This window comes from Ovis aries, chromosome 14, assembly GCF_016772045.2.
Source record: "Ovis aries strain OAR_USU_Benz2616 breed Rambouillet chromosome 14, ARS-UI_Ramb_v3.0, whole genome shotgun sequence".
NCBI classification, from domain to species: Eukaryota; Metazoa; Chordata; class Mammalia; order Artiodactyla; family Bovidae; genus Ovis; species Ovis aries.
In genome coordinates, this window is record NC_056067.1 from 62,709,364 (window position 1) to 62,725,434 (window position 16,071).

General features: G+C 62.5%; 2 protein-coding genes across 6 annotated transcripts; both read right to left on the reverse strand.

The window, feature by feature from the left end:
* Positions 1–1,059: 1,059 nt before the first annotated feature.
* Positions 1,060–12,068, reverse strand: ZNF865 (zinc finger protein 865). Of its 3 annotated transcripts, none has more exons than XM_042232451.2 (2): positions 11,975–12,068; positions 1,060–4,737 (listed from the first exon to the last, which is right to left on the reverse strand). In XM_042232451.2, exons 1-2 carry the CDS (start codon positions 12,042–12,044, stop codon positions 1,571–1,573), a joined length of 3,237 nt encoding a protein of 1,078 aa, XP_042088385.1. In that variant the 5' UTR covers positions 12,045–12,068; the 3' UTR covers positions 1,060–1,570. The 3 variants fall into 3 exon arrangements, with proteins under 3 accessions (XP_042088385.1, XP_027834566.2, XP_042088383.1); XM_027978765.3 differs by lacking the exon at positions 11,975–12,068 and adding an exon at positions 10,872–11,081; XM_042232449.2 differs by lacking the exon at positions 11,975–12,068 and adding an exon at positions 10,872–11,081 and having other exon boundaries at positions 1,060–10,031.
* Positions 12,069–12,658: 590 nt separating this feature from the next.
* Positions 12,659–16,051, reverse strand: ZNF524 (zinc finger protein 524). Of its 3 annotated transcripts, none has more exons than XM_042232453.1 (2): positions 15,974–16,051; positions 12,659–13,723 (listed from the first exon to the last, which is right to left on the reverse strand). In XM_042232453.1, the coding sequence occupies exon 2, from the start codon at positions 13,682–13,684 to the stop codon at positions 12,887–12,889; it is 798 nt and encodes a 265-aa protein (XP_042088387.1). In that variant the 5' UTR covers positions 13,685–13,723; positions 15,974–16,051; the 3' UTR covers positions 12,659–12,886. The 3 variants fall into 3 exon arrangements, with proteins under 3 accessions (XP_042088387.1, XP_027834569.2, XP_014955586.3); XM_027978768.3 differs by having other exon boundaries at positions 15,733–16,051; XM_015100100.3 differs by lacking the exon at positions 15,974–16,051 and adding an exon at positions 15,373–15,738.
* Between the last annotated feature and the right edge of the window lie 20 nt (positions 16,052–16,071).

Below are 16,071 nucleotides of genomic sequence, written 5' to 3' on the forward strand. Positions count from 1 at the left end.
GGTTAGCCCCTCCAGTCTGATGCGGAGAGTGTGCCATGCTCTCAACCCCCGGGGAGACTCCACGTCCTCTACAGCGTGGTATGCAGCGTCCATGTGACTCACTTTGAGTCCCACACCGGGTCTGTCACCTGCTGGGTCTCCGGCATTAGAGCAAGGTGGCCACACTGGCTTCCTGCCCTCTCGTGAGTCAAACTGGACTCACCCAGGCAGTGACCCCTGACCTGACTTGGTCTCCAGGTTTCAGTCCTGAGGCACCCGGGACTGTAGGTCCAGGGCTACTACGAACCTGCTAGGTATCCCTGGAGCCTTTCTTCTCTGGGACCTCAGCATCCTCTTCTGAAAGTGGGCTAAGTCAGCCTCGCAGGGCATATATTTCACTGCTCTGAGGACCAAAATGAGGACAAAAATGAAAGGGCTTCTGATGCTCCACTAAGTCACCCTGGAGGGAGACATCCTATAAGTGGGCTGTATAATAAACAGAGCCCCAGCTCACCAGCTCTCTTCCGGCTCATTTGAGGGCCAGGAACGTGTCCACTTCGTGTTTCCCCGTGCTAAGTCATTCAGTCATGTCCAACTTTTGCAGCCCCGTGGACTCCAGCCTGCCGGGCTCCTGTCCATGGAATTGTCCAGGCAATAATACAGGAGTGGGTTGCCATTCCCTCCTCCAGGGGGTCTCCCTGACCCAGGGGTCGAAACCGTGTTTCTTACGACTCCTGCAATGGCAAGCATGTTCTTCCCCACTGGCGCCAATGTTTCCCCAGTGTCCATCAAAGGACTGGGCAGATGGGCCCTGGGGAAATGTTGGCCGTGGAATAAACAAACCACAAAAGCATTCTGAAGGAGACGGGGTCCAGGTACCTGGTCGGTTCCTGAGCCATGACTTACCTGTCTTGTTCTGTGCACGCTCCACTGGGAGACCAGAGCGTGGACATGGTGAAGCCTTGGTGACTACCAGCTGAATGAGGAAAAGCAGAGAGAGGCAGGGCGAGGCAGAAGGTGTTGGGAAATCACCATCCCAGGAAGCCAAAGTTCTCAGCCTTCCGTTTGTCAGCATTCAACCCCCTCCCCTGGGACGAAAGAAGGGACTCCAGCGGCCCTGTTGATAAGATTTATTCTTCTCCGCTCTGTACAAGCCGCGTCTGCCCCCCGCCCCCCACCCCCACAAACCAAGAGCACCCAGGCCCCCACCCCGTGCCCTCCCGAACCGCTCGCGCTCCGCTGTCCGGCCAGCTTGCTGGGGAAGGGGGAGAGGCCGTCCAGACCCGGCACGACCCAGCTCACTGCGGGGCTGAAGGCTGCTGGGGCGGGGGGCTGGAGAGGGGTACACATCAGGGGTGGACGGAGGGTCGAGTTCAGTGTCTGATAGGAGGAGGAGAGGGCCAGGGAGGTCCAGGTGGAGAGAGGCAGGCTAGGGTCTGCACGACATGGGCCTTGGGAGAGGAGGCTAGTCTGTCTTGAATTCGGAAGGATGATGGATGGGAGGGCCGGAAGGAGGAGGTCTGCGCCCCTGAGGGGCGAGTCCCGGAGGGGACGTGTGATGGGAGTGGCGATGGGGAGGCACACTCCCCAGTCAGGCGTCCTTCCCGGGCAACGGGCCGGGCCCCGCTCCCGGCCCCGCCAGGCCCTCAGCTTTGTGCGCCAGGCGGTGTTTCTTGAGGCCGTATGTGTTGGCGAACCCCTCGCCGCAGGAGGAGCAGCGGAAAGGCCGGCCGCCCTGGTGGGCCGCCAGGTGCTTCCGGAAGTAGCCGGGATCCTTGAAGGCCTTGAGGCAGGCGGGACAGCGGAGCTCGGGCCGCGGCGGCTCGTGCGCGCGCTGATGGCGCAGCACGGAGCTCAGGTAGAAGAAGCCCTTGCCGCAGTGCTCGCAGCGATAGGCGCGCTCGCCAAGGTGAAGCCGCTGGTGCTCCAGCAGGTTGGAGCGGTAGCGGAAGGTCTTGCCGCAGGCGCCGCAGCGCAGGGGCCGTGCCACGGCGTGCAGCCGCCGGTGCTCCGCCAGGCTGGACGACTGCGCGAAGCGCTTGGCGCACACGCCGCACTTGAAGGCGCGCTCGCCCGTGTGCACCACGCGGTGCTGCCGCAGGTACCAGGAGCGCAGGAAGCCGCGGCCGCACACGCCGCAGCGGTAGGGCCGCTGCTCCGTGTGGCAGCGCTGGTGGCGCATGAGCAGGGCCGCCTCCCAGAAGCGCTTGCCGCACACCGGGCAGCGGAAGCCGCGCTTCTGCCGGTGGCTGCGCCGGTGCAGCAGCAGGTCGTAGGCGCCCGCGAAGCTCTGGCCGCACAGGCCGCAGCCCAGGGTCCGGCGCACCAGGTGCACATACTTGTGGGTCACCAGGCCCAAGAAGTGCTTGAAGCTCTGGCCGCAGGTGGCACAGCTGAAGCGCTCGGGGCCCGCGCTGGCGCCCCCGCCGCCCCCGGCCGCCGCGGACCCGCTCGCGTCCTCGCCCCCGGACACCCCGGCCAGCGCCGCCACGGCCGCCCCCACCTCCCCAGCCAGCCCGTTGTCCAGCACGGTGGCCGCGTCGGTGCCGCCGGAGCCCTCCGGGGGCTGGGCGCCGCCGGGCGTGGGCGGCAGCAGGCGCTCAGGGGCCGCCTGGTGCACCAGCTTGTGCCACATGAGGTTCTCGATGAAGCCAAAGGTCTTGCCGCAGGCGTCGCAGCCGTAGGGCTTCTCGGCCATGTGCGCCTCCTTGTGGCTCATGACGTGGAAGAGATCCGGGAAGTGCTCGCCGCAGTCCGAGCAGGCATAGCTGAGCCCGTCTGCGGCGGCCCCAGACGCGGCTGAGCCGCTCGGGCCGGCCGCCCCAGCCGCACCCTGGGCGGCGGGGAGGCCGGCGGCCCCGGCCAGGGCGCAGGGCAGCTGGAGCCGGTGCACCTGGCGGTGGCGCGTGAGGCTCTGCGGGTAGCCAAAGACCTTGCCGCAGAGCTCGCACTTGTAGGGCCGCTCGCGGGTGTGCACCACGTGGTGCTTGCTCAGGTGGAAGGACTCGCGGAAGCGCTTCCCGCACACCGGGCACTGGTGTGGCTTCTCGCCCGTGTGGATCCTCTCGTGCCGCTTCAGGGTCTCGCGGCGCCCGAAGCCGCGCCCGCAAATGCCGCAGCAGAACGTCTTGCCGGGCGCAACGGCGCCAGAGCCCCCGGCCCCGCCGGGGCCGGCCCCGCCGAGCAGCAGCGGGTGGGCGCCCAGCAGCGGGACGGGCACGGCGCCGTACACCACCGCCGCGGCCGCGGCCGCCGCCGCCTTCTCGCCGTCGGAGGCGGGCGGGTCCGGAGGCAGCAGGTAGGGCCCCGGCGGGAAAGCGGGCGCAGGCGGCGCGCCGGGGGCCGCCGCGTCCTTGGGCGCGTCGGGGGCGGCGGGCGGGCCGTGCGCCGCCTTGTGGCGCAGCAGGCTCTGCGGCGCCGAGTAGGACTTGCCGCACAGCTCGCAGGGGTAGGCGGGCCGCGGCCCGGGCGCGCCCGCGTGCGCCGCCTGGTGCTTGAGCAAGTAGGCGGCGTCGCGGAAGGCCTTGCCGCACACGCCGCACGGCAGGCGCAGCAGGTCGGCAGAGTGCGTCTTCACGTGGCGTTTGAGGCTCTCGCGGCGGTTGAAGCTCTTGCTGCACACGGAGCACGAGAAGGGCTTCTCGCCCGTGTGGATGATCTGGTGCTGGTGCAGGTGGCTGGGCTTCTTGAACACCTTCCAGCACAGCGTGCAGGCGAACGGCCCATCACTGCCCCCCGCCGTCGCCGCCGCCGCCGCCGTCCCCGCCGGAGGGGCCACCCCCACGCCTGTGCCCGCGGGGGCCGCGCTGCCGTCGGTGGGCGCGGCCGGGGGCCCCGGGGGTGCCGAGGAGGGTGCGGCGGGCGCGGGCAGGCCCAGCGGCGGGAGCGGAGGCGGCGCCGGGGCGCCTGCGGCCGGCGGCACGTCCTTGTGGCAGCGGCGGTGGCGGATGAGGCTGGACACGTGGTTGTAGGTGCGGCCGCAGACGCCGCACTCGTAGGGCCGCTCGCCCGAGTGCACCAGCATGTGCTGCACCAGGTGCGAGGACTGCTTGAAGGACTTCTGGCACACGCCGCACGGGAAGCGCCGCTCCATCAGGTACTTGAGCCGCCGGAAGTAGCCTTTGTCGTCCTTGGCTGCGTCGCAGGCTGCTGCTCCCGCCGCTGGACCCGGCGGCGCCTGCGAGGCAGCGGGGAGTGGCCCGGGGGTCCCTGGGGGCGCGGCCAGCCCTGGCGCGGCCCCCGGCCCGGAGGCCGGCCCCCCACGCTTCAGGTTCCCAAACAGGTGCTGGTGGCCCGAGAGGTCCACGATGCCCCACTGCGGGGCAGGGAAGGCCGCGTCGAAGATCGGGGGCGGCGGCGCCCCGAAGGCGGGCGGCAGCGGAGGGTCGGGCTTCTTGGCCTGGGAGGACGACGACGAGGACGAGGAGGAGGACGAGGACGAGGAGGACGACGAGGAGGGGGCCTCGGCCTTGGGCTTGAAGCTGGCCTGGGGCGGGTAGTCATACTGCGGCGGCGGTGGCTGCGGCGGCGGCTGCGGCGGGGGCCCCGGCGCGCAGGGCAGCGCGGCTACTGCCTTGGCGTGCTCCCCATACAGCTCCATGGGCTCGAAGCGCTGGTGGTTGAGGAACTCCAGGAAGTCGAAGGGGTAGCTTTGGAAGTGGACCCCGTCCTCGCCCCCCAGGCCGCCGCTCCCGCCGCCCCCGGCACCGCTGCCCACTGGGTTGGCCTCCATCCTGGGCGGCGGGGAGACGGGGGACCCTGCAGAGAGGAGAGCGGGGCTCAGGAGGCAGGACCGCGTGGGGTCCCCCAGCTGCGGGCACTGGAAGAGCCACAGGCACCAGCCGGGACCCCCACTATCCGTCCTCGCCTGTCGGTCCCTCTGTCCTTCCCCGGCACCAAGCGGTCTTCCCCCGGGCTCCGCTGGCAGGCTGACCTCTCCCACTCGGCCTGCTGCCTCCTGCCCGCGTCCTCTGGGGCCCTCGTCTCTCCTCTCCTCCAGAGATTCCCCCTCTCTCTTCTTCCCGCGGTTCCCACACATCTCCATCCATCCCCAACACCAGCACGCCTTGTTCTCAGACTCTGGTCTCAGGCCCCTGTGCAAACACTTTCAGGCCTCCAGGCTGGGTCCCCCAGGCCCTCTGCTCTGTAGCCCCCACCACCACACACGCACTAGCCCACGCCCTGTGCTCCCAAACCCCTCACATTCTGCCTTTGCCAAAAGACAAGAACAGTTTCTATCAGAATGATTAAGAGGGTGGCCATGATGCCCTGCTAGCCTCTCACTGTGTGACCCTGGACAAGTTCCCGAACCTCTCTGTGCCTGAACCTTCCCATGTACACGTGGAGGTGACAAAGCATGTCCCTGTCTCCCAGGGCTGATGCGAGGACCCGACAAACTACGGTGGGTCGGGTGGACACTTGGGGCCCTCTGGAGGGGATTCTCCTCCTCACAGTAAACGCTGGGCGGGGGTGGGGGTGGGATGGGTGGAGCTGGGACGAAGGCCATGTGAGTAGTTCCTGCACTACCAGGTAGGAGGGAGACGCTACCGGCCTGAGAGGAAAAACACGCTACAGTAGGAAACATGCCGGGCCAGGATTTTAGCCCCATCCCCGTCTGACCTATGCTTGTAAAGGGGGCGCTGACCCCTAGAAGGAGGGGGACTTAGGGGGCTGGCTGGCAGAGCTCGCTGGCCCAGTCCCTGGAGCTACCTGTACCTTCACGGGCATCATGCGTCTGGGAGGAGCCTGGTGGCAGGTGGTCCAGGAGCTGGGGTTCCCGCCCTTGCCCCTGGGGGCAACTTCCGCCCTCTCCACCCAGCAGTCATTCTCTAAGCACCTTTCTAGGACCTCTCCCAGACTGCAGCTGGCCAGCGTCTGTCTGCCCCAACCCCCAGTGTCCCCCCTGCAATCGATCTCGGCCTGACACCCACCAGGGGCCCTGGGAAACGCCTCCACTGAGCGGGTGGAGCGCCACGGGGAGAAGGGCCCGCCCGGTCAGGCGTGCTTCTTAGCCACCGTCCCCCCTCCGCTGGGGCCTGGGGCCCTGCGGCCAGCCCACCCCAGTGGTCAGTGGGCCCGTCCGCAGCCACCTGCCCGTCTGGCTGCCTCTGTTCCCAGACAGGTGAAAAGTGAGTGCCTCCCCGACCCCTGCCCGGAGGTCAGTATTTTTAGCCTCCAGCTCCGGGTGTCCCTGGGTGCGATTCAGCAGCCCATGCCCTTCACACTCGGCTGGTTAATCTGATCTCCGGAAGGAGCAAAGGCGTGGCCGGGTGCTGGTGGAAGCCTGTGGGCAAAGCCGAGTCCAGGAGGCAGTGCTGGAGTGGGCTGGGGAGGGGACAGCGGGGAGGCACGTGGAGGGGGCGGGGCCAGGGCGGGGTCCCATGATGAAGCCCCGCCCCACCGCAAGCGCACCCCTAAGGCTGCGGGGCGCTCCCCCAGGCCAGCACCCTTGGAATCCCCGCCATGACGTGCACATACGGGTGGTTCCCTGAGGAGGAAGGCGAGGGTGGAACCGGGGGGAGGGGGGGGCAGGAGCCTTACTTTGGGGGCACTCTCTGGGTTATGAGGGGCATTTCTACAGGGGCTGGGTGGGAAGGGGGGGTTACCTTCCTGAACACATAGAGCGGTGAGGCGGTGCGGCTGCTCCCTCCTGCCTGGACCCTCGTCCCCAGACTTCACACCCCCTGCCCTAACCCCCTTGAGGTCTCTGCTCCGGGTCGATGTCGCCTCCAGGAGAGGGGACGTGCATCCCTCATCCTGCCACACTTTTTTCACCAAAGCCACTGCTGCCAACATACTGCTCTTATTTCCTCGTGCTGTTTCTTTACTGTCGGGTCTCCTCGCCTAAGAGAGCTAAGACTTGGCCTGTGTCTTACCACTGGGCGCCCAGCGCCTGGCACAGGGTGGCTACTCGGTAAGTTATTTGCTGAAATGTGGGAGTTAAACAGCACCCTCCCTCATCACCAGTGGGAAATCAGATGGACAAAAATGGAAAAGTAACAAGAGTTAGGAGATGCAGCTAAAGCTGGGCTTAGAGGCAAACTTATAGCTGTTGGTGTCTACTGATATAAATTTGTTGAATAAAGGGAATCAACTGTGCTGACCAGAACTTCCGGGGGGTGCGGTGCGGGGGGCGGGTCGGCATTTAGCAGAGATGGAGCTGATATTGTCAAGGTGTGCCCAGGAGGATGAGTTCTGGTGGGAATGATGTCATGAAGAGGGCCTCCAGGGCAGGTGAGATGCCGAAGGACTTCGGCTGAGAGATGCAGGCGGTGGGACTGAAGGACAAAACTGACCCAGCTCACAACTATTTTCACTGGGAAAGGAGCCACATTTCTTGTCTCTGGGGAACTGAGTCTTAAACTGCTTTCTAAGGGGAAATGTATGGTGGATTTCACGCAGAGTGGCCTGAGGGGGTAGCCCCTCCCAAGGGGCAGGAGTTCCACAGCAACCGCAGTCACAGTCCTAATAACAACTCGTGTTTACGTCTGACGGGTTTCACGTGGAACATCACCCCGATGCCTCCTAACGTCCTGTACATCACTGGATCCACTGCACAAGGAAGGAAATGGAGAAGTTGGAGGGGTCATTTCCCCAAGGAGGGGAAAGCAAGTGTTGGATTCCAGGCCCCTGATGCCCACACCTGTGGGCCATGCTGGTGCAATAAAGCTGCCTTGTGATGAGATTCTCATCTGTAATGACAATAACAGTGACACACAGTAACGGGGAGCCCTGAGTGAGTGCTTCCTACATGGGAAGTACCCTTTTAAAGCCTTCATATGTGTTGACTCAATGAGTCTTCCCAATAACCCTAGAAGATGGTTCAGATTATTAACTCCATTTTACAGAGGAAGAGACTGAGGGCCCAAGAGGTCAATTAATTTCCTAAAGTCATACCACCAACAAGTGGCAGGGCCAGGAATCGCAGGACAGCGGTGAGGTTCAAGAGGACATGCTGTTATCTTCACAACATGCTGTCTTTATCTTTTTCTATTTTTGTGGTAACACCTCATGGCTTGCAAGATCTTAGTTCCCTGATCAGGGACGGAACCTGGTCCCCCTGCAGTGAAAGCATGGGGTACTAACTACTAGACCACCAAGGAATTTCCACGCTGTCTTTCAACACTTCTCTCTCCAAAATAAAATTTTTAAAAAGCGTTCACTCCACTTTGTACTGGAAATACACTCTGCCCATTCACTCTGCCTCCACACAGCCCCAGGACTAGCCACTGGCATTTACTCAGTGCCACCAAAACGGCACTGTGTGTTTCATATGCCGGTTTCAATCAAACTCACAACAGACGGGCAAGATAAGCATTAGTGGGGCTTCCCTGGTGGTCCAGTGGTTACGAATCTGCCTTGCAATGCAGGGGAAGTGGGTTCAATCCCTGGTTGGGGAATGAAGATCCCACATGCCACAACTACTGAGCCCCCGCACCACACCTAAGACCCGACTGAGCCAAATAAATACGAAAAAAGGAAAAAGATAAGCTTTATTATCGTTCTTACTTAGTAAACAGGAAGACTAAGACCGAACCAGGTCATTGTTGCTCCTCTGCTCAAAACCTGCAGTGACATCTCAGAGGAGGTCAGTGACCTCCGCAGCCCCAGCTGCCTCCTGGCAGCTCTGGCCACATGCTGGCTCCATCGCTGCCCCAGGGCCTTTGCACAGGCTGTTGCTTCTGCCTGGAAGGCTGGGACTCCCATACACACGGTTCTCTCACCCCCTCATCTCCTTCACGTCTTTGCTCAGACGCTGTCTTCTCAACCAGGTGCTCCAAGACCACTGTAACCTGTCACCCAGAGCAACATTCCTGCTCACCCCAGCCTCCTCCGCTTCTCTCCTTTCCAGTCAGTGCATGCATACGTGCGTTTGCGACCCTATGGACTGCAGTCCACAGGGCTCCATGGGGATTCTCCAGGCATGGATACTGGAGTGGGTTGCCATGCCCTCCAGTCAGTACCACCACCGTATGTTCTATTTGTTGCTGGACTGCCCCTCCCAGAGGTGGGCTCCAAGCAGGCAAGATTTGGCATCTGACTTGTTCACTGGTCTAGCTCCAGCACTTAGAACAGGGCCTGTCTCGACAAATGTGTTAAATGAGTGAATGAATGAGGCCTGGAAATAGGGAGTGGTCTGCTCAGAGATATGAAGGCTAGTGCAAGCCAGGTTCATGCTCTTAACCATTTCACTCCCGGGGGAGGGGAGCAATAAGGAGCCCCCCTTCCGCCCGGGGGACTGCAGCTGTCCAGGAGAGGAGTCTACACACAGATCTAACTTCTCCGTGCTGGGGGGACAGGGATCTCTTGAAAGAGCCCTTCCTGTCACTTCCTCTGACACTGCGGCCCTGCTATGCTCTTACCCTGCTGCATTTCTTTCACCCAAACATCTATATTTTGCTTTTTAATTGTCTGCCCCAGAGCTGGCATATGCACTCCACGAGGACAGGGCTTTTTGTCTGTTCTGTTCTCTGCTGCATCCCCAGTGTGTAGCAGGTGTTCATTAAACAGTTGTTGAACAAAGGAAAAGAAGGGAACAAATGAAGGATGCTCTGGGCTCCGCAGAGCTGACCAAGGCCAGGTGACTGATCACAACGCCCCCACCGCTGAGGCCCTGTGAGAGCACACTGTCTCCCCCCTCATCCTCCCTTCCACTCCTCTGCTCCAACCTCACCACCTCCCCTGCTGCCCCTCCCATCAGCATGCTCACAGCCACCTCAGGGCCTCTGCCTGGAACAATTCACCCAGACCTTTCCGTGGAGAGGTTGCCTGTGCTAATTCAGGTTTCACCTCTGAAGTAGCTCATAAGGCTCTCGGAAAAACCCCAGAAAACAGTACCGATCTTGTTTACTTGCTTTTGATCTGTCTCAACCAGACTGTAAAGACCCACAAAACAAAGACTGTATGGCTCTCTGTCCTTCACGCTGTACACCCTGGACCTGGAACAGCAAGTGCATATTCGTTCAGTGGAGAGTGAACGAATGCATGTCCAAGGGAAGAGGCGGCCGAAGCTGGGTCTTCCTTGGGGAGTCCAGGAGGGGCGTGGGGAGAAGCTGCAGGTGAGGATGCGAGCTGTTAGGGCCAGGGGCAGAGGAGCTTTCCGAGGGGAAAGCCTCACGTGGGGTGCCGTTCCCTGGGAGGACCCCAGACAGGCGCTGACCCCGAGGAGGGCGGGGTTGGGGGGGTTTCAGGGGAGCCTGGGGCTAAACCGGCAGCTATTCCTACCTGAACGGGGGGAGGGTGTGAATGTGAGAGCACAACTCTAGGGGGAGCTGTTTATGGAAGGGGGGGTGAGGGTGTCGGTCATCGAAAGCAATATTCTCAAGGGGGATTATTGCGGGGAAGGGCGGGGAGAAACGGAAAGAAGGTATTTGGGGCCGCTGATCAGAATGCAATGTATTTTTACAGTAACGAAGGGGGCGTTGGGGGGGGGGGTTAGGAGCTTTGGGGGCTGTTGTGCGTGGACAGAGAAAATAGGGGTCTGCTATAAAACACTAATACCACACTCTTGAGAAGCAACCTACAGGAATACCAAAGGGAGGGTTCACGGACAGCTGCTCTGCGCGGGGACGGGCAATGCCGATGGCATTTTGGGGGCTGTCCTTCAGGAAGCAAAGGCGGGGGGGGCTGTGTAGAAAGGGAACCTATGAGAAAGCCTTAGTGGGGGGCCCTGGCAGCAGCTGAGGGATCGCCACGAATGAGAGCGCTCTGGTAGCTGTCCTGCACGGGGGGCGGTAATGGGGCGCTATCCGGAGTAGTCTTCTGGGGGCCCCCCAACGAGGGCCGGGCGCGAGAAACACTGATAGGAACGCTCTGGGAACCAAGGCGGGCCAGGGCGGGACCCCCCGCCCACGCTGCCCCCGGGCCCCCGGGCCCCGCGCCCCGTCACTCACCGGCGCCGGGGTCTCCGCCGGGAGGAGGCTGAGGAGGCGGAGGAGGCGCCGCCGCTCCGGGGAGACCCGAGGGCCCGACCGGAAGTGCCGCCCCCTCCCCCTCCCCGGCAGCCCCGCGCCGCCCGCCTGCCCGCCCGTCCGGAAGCGGAAATCGCGCCCGTCTCCGAGGCGCCGGCGTGGAGGAGCGGAAAGGGGAGGCGGCGGCGGAGACCGGGAAGGAGAAGTGCGCCTGCGCGCTGGCTCGGGGGCCGCAAGAACAGGGGGAAGCCGGCCCCGCTTCCGGTGGGCGATCGGAGCGCAGTGCGCCTGCCCCTTCCTAGGGCACCGCCCACACGCCCCGGGCCCCTCATTTAAGCCACGCCCCTTATGCAAAATAACGCCTAAGCCCCGCCCCAGCCCCGACGACTCCTCTTTCGGAGCTTATTTAGCATAGCCCCCGCCCACCGCCTCAGAACCCACCCTCGTCTACCCAGCCCTGGAAGTCCGCCCGGTACTTCCCAGTCTCAAAGGCCCCCACCCTCAGGAAGCCCACTTTTCCCTGGTAACCCCCGCCTCTCGGAGCTTCTGGGGCCGAGCCACGCCCCTGAGCGTGAGCCCCGCCTTTTCCGCTATCAGTATTTAAGCCCCCGCCTCTCTCACCGCTTTCACGTTGAATTGTTTCGCACTTCCAAAGCATTTCCCTAAGTCAGGGGGTCTGAAAGTGTGGTTTGAATACCTGCAGCGGCGGCGCCACCGGAAATTCGTTAGAAATGTAAATTCCCAGTCCCCTACCCCAGATTCCCTGAATCACAGACCCTGGGGGTAGAGCCTAGGGACCTGCGTTTTAAAACACCCTTCAGGTGATTCTGACGCAGGCTGCAGTTTCGAACCACACAGCTTTACCACATTTTACACGGCCCCTCTCGTGTACTCGCTCTAAACCTCGCCTCTAACTCAGCCCCACCTCAAGCAGCTAAGCCCGAGTCTCTCCAGCCCTTCCTCCTAAGCTCTGCTTTCCTCATGGACTCTCCTTCGGTACTCCTCTCTTAAGGACCCTCTTCTCTCCCCTTGGTCTGCACAGCAGTTATATCCACCGCTCGGCATCCTCACAGTTCAAGTCCTACCTGTCCCAACACTTTGCTCTCCTGCAGTTTCCCCTTGAAGCCCCTCCCGTCGGATAAACCATCTATCCATTCCTTCTAAAGGCTCTCAATTTCTGCCCGCCCACTTGCTTAAGCCCCTCCCCGTCCTCAGACCCCTTATCCTAGGCCCCGCCCACGGCCGTCACCGAACTGTGCAACGTCCTGAGATCTGCCGGTCCAGGTCACTCCTTATCTAGTTGCTGCTGCTGCTGCTGCTGCTAAGTCGCTTCAGTCGTGTCCGACTCTGTGCGGCCCCATAGACAGCAGCCCACCAGGCTCCCTCGTCCCTGGGATTCTCCAGGCAAGAACACTGGAGTGGTCAGTACAGCACGCAACTGTTAATTCCATTGTGTCTCTGCAAACAGCTCCAGAACGAAAAGATGGGCCAAAGTGGTGGCTGGTTAGAATGGAATCTGGTTAGAATGACGCGGGGAACGGGGACTCGGGGTCACGTTTGCACGGAAGGTTCTATGTTTTACTTGAGTGGACATTTAAGGGGAATGCTTTGGGGTCCGCTGAAGATGGGAGCGGCGTCAGAGGCTTCTCCCAACCCATTCTTTAGCGCCAAGCTAATGAAGCACGTGGCTTGGGGTGGTGCAGCGGCGGAAGGACACTGGAAGGGAAAAGGGGGCCAGCCCTGGGACCCTGAGGGAACGCACACCAGTGGGCAGTAGGCAGAGATTTATTTCCACAGTCCCTGCCTCCACAGGCCTGTCAGTCCGGGGGAGGGTGGTAGAAGGCAGCAGGGTCCAGAAGTTGAGGTCTGCACCCTCAGCCCACTCCCACAACAGGAAGACCACCAGACAAGGTGTCCCGGCCTCGCTGCCCAGGCCCCGCACCCGCGGCACGCCCAGCTCTAAACCTGGCCCAGGGAGCGGTAGCCGGGGGTGTGGGTCAGGCCAGCTCCTTCCCCTCCAGCTCTTCCTCGTCGTCATCGGCCCCTGCCGTGGCCGGGATACCGTCGTCGTCCCACTGCGCTTCAGGCTCTGGGTCCGGAGGACACAGAGGTGCCTCCATGGCTTCGGGGTGCTTGCGTTTGGCGTGGCGCCGGAGCGTGTTGGTCTCCATGAAGCGCAGCCGGCACACCGGGCACTGGTAGGGGCGCTCGCCGGAGTGGACACGGTGGTGGTGGGCCAGCTCGCCCGCCTCTCGGAAACGGCGCGGGCAGAGCGGGCAGCGGAAGGGCCGCAGGCCCGCATGGATGTTGCAGTGCCGCCGCAGGTGGCTGGACCGCTTGAAGGTCTTGCCGCAATCCTTGCACTCGTGCGGCTTCAGCTCTGAGTGTGAGATGCTGTGACGCTCCAGGTCGGAGAGGTAGGGGAAGGCCCGAAGGCACACCGGGCAGAAGTGCGGGGCCTTCTTAGGGCCGGGGCCGGAGCTCTCGGGCCCCCCGGCCACTGACCCTTCGGAGACCGTGTAGGGCACACCCTGATCGTCGATCAGCAGGAGGTCACTGCTAGCGCCACTGCCCACCGGGGCGCTCACCCCCTGTGCCAGGGGGGGCTCCTGCTCTGACTTGGCGGGGCGGCCCCGCTTGCGCGGGAGGGAGGCCTTGAGCGTCCGGTGGGAGGAGGTGGCCCCCCCAAGACTTCGGCCTCTGCGGCCCCGGGGAACAGGAGGAGGTAAGGCCAGAGGTTTCTCTTCTTCCTCAGGCAAAGGCGAAGGCCACGGGTCTGGGCTGGGGGTGTCCATTGAGCAGTGGGGGGCTTGGGTCTGGGCACTGGAGCCGGGCTAAGAGGAGAGAGGGGCAGCTGTCAATGCAGGGTGGTCTGGAATAGCCCTAGTCCCCCAGACAACTTCCTGGGTTCCAGTCTGTCGACCAGGGCATGGCCGACATCCGCTGAACGCGCAATTAAAGCCAAGCTAGTGGGTAAAATAGCAGGATAATTCTGTACCAGTCGCTAAACACCTGAGCCCCACAGGCGTCTCCAGACCTAACTCCTCAACCAGCAAAAATAAAGAAAACTCTTCCTGGGAGGACAGAGTCCAACTGAGGGTGCAGGCCAGTATTGGAGCCTCAGAACAGCGAGAAGAGCCAGCGAGGCCTCAGAAATGTTTTATCTCTCTTCCTGACGAGGTGAGTTGTGGATGAGGATGTATGTCAGAGCTGTTAAGAACCTGGGCTCTGGAGCCAGAGGTTTGATCAGAGCTCTGGAGCTCAGATTCCTGAGCCTGTCACTCACTCTCTGTGTGGTGGCCTTGGGCAAGGCACTCACCTGTTTGAGCAGCAGCTAAGCCTTTGCAAAACAGGGTATTTACACCTACTCGCACACACGTGCCATGAGGATAATATAGGCAAAGTGCTCAGTACACAAAGGGCTTCCCTGGTGGCTCAGACAGTAAAGAATCTGCCTGCAATGCAGAGGAACCGAGCGCCATCCCTGGGTAGGGAAGATCCCCTGGTGAAGGGAATGGCAACCCACTCCAGTGTTCTTGCCTGTAGAATCCCACGGACCCAGGAGCCTGACGGGCAACAGTCCATGGGGTCGCAAGAGTCGGACAGGACTGAATGAGTAACACTTTTATACACAGAGGTCCTTAGACAATATTAGCTCTTATCATGGCTTGCAACTAAGCTTTACACCAACCCTCTGAATAAAGGTATATAACCTCCTTTTTGCAAATTTGGAAAACGAAGGCACAAGTTACAAACTCCCTCTGCTGGTAAGCGGCTGGGTCAGGACTTGATCTCAGGGACCCTTGTGTCTCAGGGAGTGATGAGAAATGGGCCCAAGGGACCTCATGAGGTCCCTTAGCCCTGCGTTTGAATCCAGCTCTGCTGTTAACTAGCAAGTGGCCTTGCCTCTCCGAGCGAGTTCCCACCTCGGTAAAGTGGACATAGCAGGGTTGCCGGTTGTAATAAGCACCAAACCATCTACCATCAGCACCACCACCAGGGCCTGGGACAAGGGAACTAGAGTGTACTAAAGTGAAGGGCGAGAAACACATTAGAGCAGGCACCCAGAGTGAGACCCACAGAAGGGCAGCCACTTCTCCGTGACCACACGGCTCCCTCTTGGGGGGGGTGCCTAGGCCAGAACCCGGGTCTCTAGAACAGGGCCTAGACCCTCGCCCTCCTCCACCCCTGGCGCAGGCGCGCGCTCGGCCGGCGGCCCCGACCGCGCGGGGCGGGCCCTGCGGGGGCGGCGGCCAATGAGCGGCGCCGAGCCGCGGACTGCTAGGCCGAGCCAGGAAGGGGGTCTGCGCGCGCGCGCGCGCGCGGCCAGGCGGGCCGGCTCGGCGGGGCGCGAGGTCGGCGCGCGCGCCTCGGCGGTCGCGCGAGCCGGAGCAGGTGGGGGGCGCGCTCCAGGCGCGCACGGCCCCGGGCCTCCCCTAGCCCGCTCCCGTCCCCCAACCCGGGCCCCCCGCCTTTCGGGTACCTCATTTGCATGCCGCCTGGACTCGCGAGTGTGCGCGCGCGGGGGCGCGAGGCCGGGGTGCGGGAGGGGTGGGGGAGAGGGGGACCCTGCCTCCCGGCGGCGCGCGCGCGCGGCCCCACCCCTCGGAGTGGACGCCCCGCCCTCGGCGCCCCCGCCCGGCCCGGCTCGGCCCGCGGGGAACAAAGGGCACGCGCTGGGTCCTAAGGGCCGGTCACGTCCCCGTAGGCCGGCCGCTCCTGCGCACCCGCCGCTCTCGCTGGCCCCGAGCGGGAAAAAATTACCGCACCAACACATCCTATAAACAGAAATATCGTCCTCCCACAAAGGACCCAGCCGGGTGACCCAATCAAAGAAAAGTACCAAAAGGAGGAGAAGCGGGAAAATGGCGGCGGGTTCCCGTAGTTAACATGGCGCCCGATGGGCTTCAAAGCCCACTGGAAGACTAAAGCACAAGATGGAGCCCGCTCTTTCCTCCTGTCTCTGTCGCAGGCGGCGAACTTCAATGTCTGTTTTTTCCTGTAGCAACTCGACGTCCTACCCAGGAGAAGCCTGAGGCTGCGACGAGGGAATCAAATCTGCCCTCATCTTTGTTAACACCCACCAGCGTCGACAACGCCGGAATGAGGCCGCGCGCTCGTAGCTTGTTGCCCTTAGTCTGTATGGCGCTGAGGGTCGCCCTAAGCCCCGCCCCTTCCTCAT

Excerpts from the sequence above, each read along its gene's own strand:
- ZNF865 (XM_042232449.2), bottom strand. The coding sequence starts at position 5,023 with ATGGAGATGTGTGGGAACCGCGGGAAGAAGAGAGAGGGGGAATCTCTG.
- ZNF524 (XM_015100100.3), bottom strand. The coding sequence starts at position 15,666 with ATGTGTTGGTGCGGTAATTTTTTCCCGCTCGGGGCCAGCGAGAGCGGC. Across the intron at positions 13,724-15,372 it reads CCAGGCGGCATGCAAATGAG|CCCGGCTCCAGTGCCCAGAC; the intron begins GTACCCGAAAGG and ends CTCTCCTCTTAG.